General features: G+C 38.4%; 1 protein-coding gene across 4 annotated transcripts in view; it reads left to right on the forward strand.

The window, feature by feature from the left end:
- Positions 1-7,637: 7,637 nt before the first annotated feature.
- PPA2 (pyrophosphatase (inorganic) 2) overlaps positions 7,638-10,710 on the forward strand; it is a 76,805-nt gene continuing 73,732 nt past the window's right edge. For all 4 annotated transcript variants that reach the window (XM_011361490.2, XM_011361493.2, XM_023531374.1 and 1 more), the window contains exon 1: positions 7,638-7,868. In XM_011361490.2, the coding sequence (XP_011359792.1) occupies positions 7,688-7,868 (181 nt within the window). In that variant the 5' untranslated portion in view covers positions 7,638-7,687. The remainder of the gene's footprint in view (positions 7,869-10,710) is intronic.

The following is a 10,710-nucleotide window of genomic DNA, read 5'->3' on the forward strand; positions in this document are numbered from 1 at the left end:
GTCGATGAATAGTATAGATATCCCAGTAACCTTCAAAGGAAGTCTTAGGAAAGAGTTACATTTCATCATATACAGCAGAACTTTTTAAAAATCCATTTCAAATCTCTCTGCTCTCTTTACAAAGTCCTTCTCTCTCTCCAAATATCTATTTTTCAGTTTTCCCAGCCAGGCTGGCTTCAGAGCTTTGCACAGCTCTCTCTATATCTTTCACTCTAACACACTCCACCAAACAGAACAAACATGACACAAAATCTGGTGACTAAATTTTCTGATCCCTCCCTCCAGACAGATGCAGGCTCTTCAAAGAGTTATCTCGGTATTTGTCCTTTGTTGCTATATGGTAGAACAAGGCATTTTGGCACCTGGGATTTTGTTTTTAAGGCTTCTGAGCTTTAGGAAAAGACTTACAGAGATACATGAGCCCCCGATGGGCATGTGCAGAGCAGCCTCTGCCTCCTCCTAAGTCCTCCCTTGTTCTGATAGTGAAAGTGGTCACATGTGGACACCCCTCAGTGCCTTCCTCCAACGAGCTGCTTAAAAACTACTTTAAAACAAATCGACTTGTTCTCATGGACTCTTCTGATAGTGAAAAGTTAGAAAAAGAACTCTGAAACAATGTTACTCCGTAAAATAAAACGAAATTCACAATTTGCTGATATAGAGTAATTTCGCCATCCTAAAAATGTGTGCTCTGTCTATTCATCCCTCTCCCTACCCTCAACCCATGGCCACTACTGAAATTTTTACTCTCTCCATACATATGTCTTTTCCAGAATTCATGTAGTTGGCATGATGCAGTATTTAGCCTTTTCAAATTGGTTTATTTCACTTAGTAATATGCATTTAAAGTTTCTGCATGTCTTTTCATGGCTTTATTGCTCATTTTCTTTTTAGCACTGAGTAAAATTCCATTGTCTGGATGGACCACAGTTTGTTTATTCACCCATTCACCTACCGAAGCACATCTTGGTTCCTTCTCAGTTTAGATTTTTATAAATAAAGCTACTATAAACATACACATGCAAGTTTTTGTGTGGACATATATTTTCACATCATTTTGGTAAATACCAATGAGCATGATTGCTGGATTGTGTGGTTAAGAATACGTTGTTTGGTTATATAAAAAATGCCAAACTTTCTCCCAAAGTGGCTGTAGCATTTTTCATTTCCATCAGCAATCAATGAGAATTCTTGTTGTTTCACATCCTCAAAGCATTTGGTGGTGTCAGTGCTTTGGATTTTAGCCATTCAGATAGGTGTGTATGTTAGTGTTGTCTTAATTTGCAATTCCCTAATGACATAGGATAGTGAAGATCTTTTCATATGCTTATTTGCCATTTGTATATCTTCTTTGGTCAGGGATATGTTCAGATCTTTTCCCCATTTTTTAATTGGGTTATTTGTTTTCTTATTGTCAAGTTTTTAGAGTTCTTTGTGGATTTTTGATACAAATCCTTTATTAAAAATATGTGTTCTGCAAAAATTTTCTGCTGGTCTGCTTAATATTTCAACTAAAATTCTCCTGTAATACCATATTAGTTGGCTTTTAGAGTTGAATTTATTACATATTTTTTCTTACTAATATAAATAACTTTTTACTTTAAATGCTTCATAAGTAATAGTTCATCTAATATTTCCACAACAGCTTTGAATTAAATTATACAAGTTGTAAATAGGGAGCCTTCAATCATAAAATATTTTCTTATGAAAGAAGAAAAAAATAAGATTAGAATTAAGTTCACCTGGGAGAAACAGAAAACAAAAACAAAAAAAAAGAATTTTAATGGTGTACATAAAATATATGTTTATTTCTCTCTCATGTCCAGAGGTATGTAATCTAGAGATATATGTAAGGCAGCTCTGCTCCACAGAATCCTCTGGGATGCAAGCATCTTTCAGCTCAGAGCTCCATTCACCAAGAGGATGGCCCTATCTTCATGGGCAAGGTAGCATCCAAGTTCCAGGAGGCAGAATGCAAGGAATGATGAAGAGAAAGAGGTAAAAGGTGAGTTAATTGCCACCCTGCTCCCCCCACCACCGCAGCTTTACTGAGATATCAGTGACATAATATTGCATAAGTTTAAGATATACGATGTGATCATTTGATACACATATATATTGCAAAATTATTATCCTGAGGTTAGTTAACACCTCCATCACCTGACATAATTACCATTTTTTTGTATGATAAGAACTTTTAAGAACTACTTTCTTAGCATTTTTCAAGTATACAATACAGTATCATTAACTACAGTCACCGTACTATACATTACATCCCTAAAACTTATTTATCTTATAACTGGAAGTTTGTGCCATTTGATCAGCATCTTCCCATTTCCCCACCTTCCAGACCCTGACAACCACCATTCCTTCTGCTTCTAAGAGTTCATTTTATTTTTTTAGTATTCCACATATAAGTGAAGTCATACAGTATTTGTCTTTCTCAGTCTGACTTAATTTCACTTAGCATAATACCCTCAAAGTCAATCCACCTTTTTGCAAATGGTAAGATTTTCTTCTTTCTTTTGTCTGGATAATATTCCATTGTGATGGGCTTTAATTACATGGCCACACCTATTGCAAGGGAAGCTGAAAGAACAGATTTTATTGGGGCAGCTAAAACTTCTTTTGCTATCAGTGATGGCGAGTATTGATATTGGGGGACAATTAGTAAGCTCTGCACCCAAAAACTTATAATAATCTCTTTGCAGTTTTTCTCATTACTTTGTTTTCTTTTTTTAAACCCATTTTTTAATAAGGTTGTGTTTTGATTTTTGAGTTTTAAGAATTCTTTGTATATTTTGATAAAAGACTTTATGAGATGTGTCTGTTTTGTACTGGTCTCAGCCTATCTATAACCAACGTTGTGGCTGGAGCAGCTCTTGTAGTTCTTATTATGATTGCAAGGCGCCCTTCAGCAATAACCATCAGGAAACTTTGAAAAGATACAGGTTTATTACTTACAAGACCTAGAAATTACATAGCACATCTGGGGCAACACAGTGAGGTTTCAGGGTGGAGGAGAGTGAGAGGTGGGGGGTGGGGGAGAGAGAGAATGCACACTCCCACGCATGGTCACAGACCTAGTGTTCTGCTTTTATTGGGGTTGAAGGTGGGGTACTGGGTTTTTTGAGCTCACTCTTTACTGGTGAATTTAAAACATAAGAATGGGAATTTAAAGCAGGGGAAGACAAAACGAACAAGTGGCCCAAATGGTCAGTTATTGAAATCAACTAAGATCTCTAAAACAAAGGAGCCTTGTAGGGGGTGGTGAGGAGGCTCTTTCTCTGATTGTGTGCCTGGCAATGTATCTTTCTGAGGTAGCCAGTTTTGAAATAGAATAACTATTTGAAGCAATCAAAACTTAAGTCAGACACTTGCATTATACAAAGGAAAAAAAAATAATATCAGGACTTACACTCTAATGTCTTTTGCAAATCTTTTTTCTCAGTCTCTGGTTTGTCTTACTCTCTTGGGGTATCATTGCTTTTACTAAGGAAAATAAATTCATTATACATTTTGTAATACAATATTTCAATATGTAAAGTGAGCAGATAAAGCTTCTATTGTTTTGATGCTTTGTTATGATGATAAATTTCTCAATAGAATAATAGTCTTTAAATGAGAAATGATAGAATTTTGACATGTATTTAGAAGGAAAAATGTGACTGACAAAAAATGGATAAACATGAGCTTTAGATAACATTTAGAAATATTTTTGGAACATTTATTTGATAATATGACAAATATTTTAAATGTTTGATAACATGAAAATATTTTTACAGTTCTCTTATTAAAGCATTAAAAAGGAGAGTGAAATATCACAATCTGTGTGTCCCTAAATAGGTAAATTAGAAAACGTTCAAAACTGTTTTAAAATTCTCATTACTTTTATTAAATACTGCTATATTTCATGGCCCGGCCCCATAAGCTAGCTATTGGTTGGCAAGTATGAGCAATGACAACTAGAAAAATGTTTAGTTTTCTTACCTACTTATGTTGTAGGTAAGAATAAGAATTCATTTTTGAAACACAAACTGCTTTTATTAAAGTTAACACATAAATGACTACTCCACAATTATAAGATTCTTTTATTTCCTATTAGGATAATCCAGCATTTCAGAAAATTGCTACTATACCCATGATAAGTTTTGTGTTATGCTTCCCAATGCTAAAAGCAGAAACCAGACTGGGATTTTCTCATTATCTATTTTTTTTTTTCTATCTCCAATTCCCATCCCCACCTCAGTTTCATAGTTGTAGGAGTCACTGGGAGGTGGCACTTTAATGTAGGACTTTTTTGCGTTCACTGTAAGCCTCTGTAAGGATGGCCTTAGCTGCTTTGCCCAAATCATTGCCCTCTCAAGGGAAGCTGGCATCCAGTCACTGGGGTTATAGAGTTCTCGGGATTTGAGCCCTTGCTTTTTTACCTTCACTTTCACATACTGGTCCCAAGGGTACAACCTAATGCACTGGTCTCTGGTTCCAAAAAGTTTGGGGACCTCCGATTTATATATCAGTTTTCCTGAGTTATTAGTTTATAAAATCAATTTTATATTCAAGAATTTCTGGTGGTTTAGTATTTTGTAAATACTGAAAATGTTATTTAACAGTTTCATGTGTATTTGTCTTTACTCTCCAACATATTTGTTGAAATATAATTAAATATTGTGTAATACATATTACTCTCAGAAATTTATATTTTAAAAATTTAAAGAGCCTAACCTGGTTTACCTATTGCTTCTTATCATCTAAATTACACAGTCTTAATTCTGATTCTCAAATATTTCAGTAAATTGTAGTGAATGAAGGATGGGGATTTAAGTGATTAATAAATGAAAACAATAAAATTAATTGTTTCCTTTACCGAATGTCTGATAAACTTGGTAACATTTTAAAATGTGATTTACAAAATAACAAATAAGTGTCAATATTTTGTTTTAAGTAAATGTTTCATATCTTAAAAATGCTAAATATTATTATTGTTTTCTTCAAATCAGGATGCACGTAACTTGTTAGCAGTTACCAATAAAATAAAAGATATGTTGCCAGAGTTAAGGAAAGCTGTCGGCAAGGAGAGTCCTCAGAAGTATATGCTGGATTCTCTCAGTGGATAGCTGCGAGAGTTAGAAAACAGAGAATGCTGTTAATATGAGGAAGAATTCTCTGGGGAAAATGCTTCTCTTCACTATTTCCCAAAGATGGCATTGTTCTGCATGCCATGAAGCATTAAAGTGTCTGAAAAATCAGACGCCTGGAATGTCTGATTTTATTCTAAGAATCTGTAAGCTCTAAAAACATTAGAATCAGCCCACAACTTTATTTCAACAAGATTTTGTCTTTTTGAACCATCTAACTTCAAAGGTTACAAGAACACTTAAGCTTTTTTGTTTTATAGGGAAACAGTAAAATTATATAGCTACTGTGATTTATGCACAAAAGAAATTTCCCTCCCTTTTTGTATGGAAAGTCTGCTTTATAATTTAGCCTAATCAACTTGACACGTTATAAAGCCACCACTGTTGACAAAACATTTTAGAATCTACAATGTTAGTAAAGTCTAAGTGGTTGCCGACAATGTCTCCTAGAGAGCTTTCTGGAACTTGGGTAGACTAGTCTCCTAATTTAAACTGTCACAAAATAATTGGAAATGCTGAAATAATTAGAGATACCAGGTGCCTAGTATGGAAGAATCTGAATCCTGTTGACAATTGGAGTAGAAATATGGAGACTTCTCAGAGACCTTTTTAAGGAAGTTGCATGATAAGGAAAGAAAATGACATTTGTAGCAGACTGCTGACTGTTCTCCAGTATTCATTTCCCCTTTATTCTATTGTAGTATGGCTCCTAATTTTTATCTGGGCCTGTAACCCTCCAGAAAACAGGCTGTTAGTTTACAGTTTATAGTTAGTTGTGGCCAGTAGATTAAGTGCTACTCATTGGGATGCAAGTAGAAGTGGTGTATGCAATTTCTTGGATGTGTTCTTAGAGGAAGAGACAGAACCTTATTATTATTTTCTTCTTTTTTGCTAAGTGGAGTGAGGCTGTTATAGTTGGAGCTGTAGCAGTCGTACTAAACTATGAGGGTTATCTTAGCAAAGGAGATCAAGCAATAAGAAATAACTTGGCTCCCTCATATGGGAGAGCCCTGTGTTACCTACCACCAAACATTTCTGTTGATGAAAATCCTGACCATTGCCTAGGTAAAAGTACTATTGTCTATATGTAAAGTTACATGATGGCTATAGAGTTATCTTGGTCAGATTTCAGCTTTCAGATTGTTGTGAGTAAAGGTTATAATTAATTTGTTAAAATTTTGTCTATTTTGTTAATATTAATAACCAGAGGATGTAGTTTGTAGCCGTGGAACAGAGAGAGAGAGGTTAACTAGTTCGGACTAAGATCAGATCTATAATGGTGGCTTAATCACTATAAATTAGTTAATATAATCTAATAAAGACGTTTGTCTTGTAAGACAATATTTTGAGTAAAACTATATTTTCGTGAATTTATGTACTCATTGTGCTTATTAACATTGTTTTTATTAGAGTATTTTAAGAAATTATTATTTTAAAAATGCTTCTCTTTTAATTAAAACCATCTCACTTAGGTTTTACAAAGACCGTAAGTGCACCTTTTTCATCCTTCTGTAGAATTGCTTTTACTTTTATAAAATAACTGAAATATTTAACTTTCTTTAAAAGTTTTAATTTCTAATTTAAAAAAATCTTACGTACTACTCTCTTCAGATTCTCTCATGATTTATTGAGAATTGACCTTCATGTTTGACAACAAGGAGGTCTTTGTTGACCCTGAGAAGGTGAAGGAAGTCTTTAGGACTGAGATGAGGGAAGAATATGAAGAAGTGAAGGTAGTGCCTATGGACAGTTCTTTCCACGAGTTTTTCTGGAAAACTGGTAACCAGAATTCATATGCTAATGAGACAGATTTGGTAGAGGGGGGAGTTCCAGGAGCAATTTAACTCAACAACAAAGGTGCCATTATTATATGCAAGGTATGGTGTTACATCCTGCAAGGATACTAAATCTTAAGTCCTAAATGCTTGGCACTTTAACAATCTGGTGATCTGGTCAAGCTGAAATAGGGAATATGTTAGGTTCACAAAAACAGTACTAAGTGCTATTGTAGAAGTGAACATGTAAGAAAAAGGAAGGGTGAATCCCCTTTACTTGGGTTAAGTAGGAAAAGGATTCATGGAGGATATGGATCTTGTTTATTGTATTGTTTTGCTCTATTTGTCAGAGTCAAGTCTCATAAGGAGGACTGATCACTGTTTTATAATGACGTTTTTGTGTGTGCATGCTTGTCGCCTACATTGGGCAGTGCCTGGCGCAGAATAACCACTCTATATCACTATAATAATATTACGAATATTAAATGTTGACTGGTTGAGTAAATAAATGAATGCATGTATGCATTAATAAGTGACAGGGTGCTCCTCAAGGGCGGTGGACCTGTCTTGCTCATTTTTGAACCCTCGCTGCAGGAACACTGTGCATTCCTGGTAATTCGCGGAGCTCTCTGCTTCTCCCATCAGTCTTCAGACCGCTGGGGCGGGGATCTAGATTCCGGGCCAGGAGTGACGACTCCGGGCGGTAGGGGGCGCCGGCGAGCGGCCGGGCCGGGCCGGCACCACCCCACACGAAGCCGTACTGCTACCGGCGCCATGCGCGCGCTGCTGCCGCTGCTGCGCACGGGCTGGGGCTGGGGCTGGCGCGCGGGCTCCATCGTCGCTGCCCGCCTGCCAAGGCGAGTGAGCGCAGGGGCCGTGCCGGGCCGCGCCATGGCCCTGTACCGCACGGAGGAGCGCGGCCAGCCCCACTCGCCCGATTACCGCGTCTTCCTCAGTAAGTAGCTCGTGGGGCCCAGCCGCGCGGAGCGCTGGAGGCGGCTCGGGAGGGACCTGTGCCGCCCGTGCGGCCTCCTTTTCCCGCTCGGGCCCATTCGCTGGGCCGCGCGGGCCCGGCCACCTTCCCGCACGCGGGGATCCGCGCCACTGGTCCTGCTAGCGAGAGGAGCATTGGCCTTAGCCCCCAAAGGCGGAGCACAGACGCTGGGCGGCAGGTGGTGCGGTTTCGCCCTGGGGGCGGTCAACCGCCCTCCGTGAGCCGCGCGGGGTGCGCATTGGAGTGCGTGGTCACCCCGCTGCGGCCCCGCAACCTTTAGCCGAGCGCCGGCCGCAGTTCTGGGTTTACGTAGCTGAAATATGAAAGGGAAGACGCAGAGCCCGCCCTCCAGCCGGCCTCGGTGCGCGCCAGCAGTGCTCCTCCTTGTGAGGGCTGCCTGCAGTTGGAGGGGCAAGCCGAACTTTGCAGATGTCCAGTCCAGCGCTTCTTCGTCGGGGGAACTGATGAAAGATCTCCCAGAATCATGAATTTACACTCACAGTTTACACCTTGAACGCGAGCCACGATCAAGAGCCTCTTTGGCTCCAGGGTAGCACCTCCTCCCCCCCTCCCCCTCGCCCCAAATTAACCCAGCTCAGAGAGCAAAAGACTTTCAGGGCCCTGACTTGGCCTACTAAGACAGGAAAAGACTCGGGTCTCTCGTTTTTCTTTGCACCCAGATATTTCACTGTGGAGTTAGCTATAACCTGAAAATAAAGAGAGTTGGTTGAGTTACCTTCAAGCTTCATTGACTTCAGAACCCCGAGGGGAGTAGTTCCTTTTTTTTTGTAAAGTTGGCTTTCAGCATCGCCCACGTACCTGTTGGGAACACCAGCCTGGAAGCTTTCAGATCTGAGTTCGAATGCTGGATTCTTCAAGTCTTAGCTTTCACCTGGACAAGTTTCTTAACTTGCTAAGCCTTGGTTTTTCTCATCTGTAAAATAAGGTCGTAGGAATTACATGACACAGTGTATGTAAAGTGATTAGTCATGGCGTAGAATATAAATTACTATTATTACTAATCATTGATATCTGTAATTTATAAAATGTTTACACATATTCGGCCTGAGCTTAGAGTCGAGGAGTATTTTATGGGAGAGAAAAATTGAGCTTGCCTAAAGCCTGATTATAAAGCAATTGGTACTAAAATTCCCATTTTCTTCAAAATCGGTTGCTTTTCCCCTCTGCTATATATTCTTTTTCATTTTTGTTTGGTTAAGACTGATCAGGTGGACAGGAACCCTTAATTTTAACAGGAAGTCCCAAATTTCTGAATGAATTGTGTTCCAGAACTTACAACGTGATGATTATTGGTGTTTTTCCATAGAAACAGTGTTATAAAATGGCAGTTAGGCTTTTAAGTAAATAAAAGCATATTTATGGAAGATGTGGTGAAAGTAGTCTAGATTTGCAGTAAGTACAGTAATTAATAATAGATAAAGAATAAATATTTATTAAATGTGCTTGGCACTGTTAGGCGTGGGTGGCGTTGAGGACATTTAGTTATGGCCCTGCCCTCAAAGGATTCTTAATATCAACATAATTAGTTAAGGAAAATATAAATACACTGAAAAATATTTTTTTTTGAATGTTCGTTAAGAAAAAACAGTCTTGAGGAGCCTGGAGCATACGGTGTAGCTAACAAGCACTAGCTTTGGAATGGGGAGTCCTAGGCCTTAATCCTGGCTCTGCCATGAACTCTCACTGAGTGCTGTTGGGCAGGTGATTGCTCTATGTCTTTCTCACAGGACCTGTGTGTTCAGCTGTAAAATGAAGCAATTGGGCTAGCAGTGATCTTTTCAAGGTCCTTCTCAGTGCTCATATTCTTTGAAGGCATTGAATGAATAATAGATATTCTAATAATCTTTATTGAGGTATGGCCTCTATTAGGGCATTTTTGAGGTTCTGTTGTGTATTGGCCTCTTACTGTGGCTTGTTTCTTTAACTGTAAGTGTATTTCAGATTCATGTTTTCTGTAATTAGAAAGCCACGAATAAAATGTTTTTCATTATTATTATTATTATTTTTTTACTCAGTTGGGATAAACAGCAGGAAAGAAGAAAAAAGATCTTACTGAAGTGAATGGGCAAGAATTGGAAGAAAGGGGAGTGTGGTTTTGGAGAGGGACAGGATGGTGAGATAGTAATTAGAAGATATGTTGGGTTAAATAATTCCTGAACTAAACACCAGATGGCATCTTTGGCCCAGGACTGTTTACTACATGCTGGAAAGGGTAGGACAAAGTAAAACGAAGCTCCTTTAGGATAAAAGAGTAAGGGGAAACTGAAAAATTGCTCTTTATAAAGGTGGTCACAAATTGGATATTTTTAACTCTGTCAGTATCTGTATGAAATACTAGAGTGTGGTTCTACCTCATACCTCGCTTCAACGAAAATCGGGAGTATAGCACTACTTGGCTGAAAAGTGGTGTTCAGCATTACTAAAGTGGAATCATTTCCCACATTTCCAAATATATCCCAATATATGTTTCTGAAATTCTAGTGCAGTGGGAGGTAGACTGTTTTAGAGCTTCGTGTCTATCAATGGTTTCTCTCTGCTGCCATTCAGAAGAATCAAAATAAATGATTGATGTAATACTTTTTTTGCCTTTTAATTGGTGTTGAATTTTGTAGAAATAGTGTTGAAGTGAGAAGACAAGATGATACAGGAGCAAAGAGCAGCCTGGTGGAATTATTAGGCCTCCTCGGTACCAGCCCTGGCCCTGTTAGGAACTTTCTGTGTGGCCTTGAGTGAGTCCTTTGACCTCTCTCTACCTCATTTTATTAAATCATAGAAAGAAGAG

Source organism: Pteropus vampyrus, unplaced genomic scaffold (genome assembly GCF_000151845.1).
Source record: "Pteropus vampyrus isolate Shadow unplaced genomic scaffold, Pvam_2.0 Scaffold67, whole genome shotgun sequence".
Taxonomy (NCBI): domain Eukaryota; kingdom Metazoa; phylum Chordata; class Mammalia; order Chiroptera; family Pteropodidae; genus Pteropus; species Pteropus vampyrus.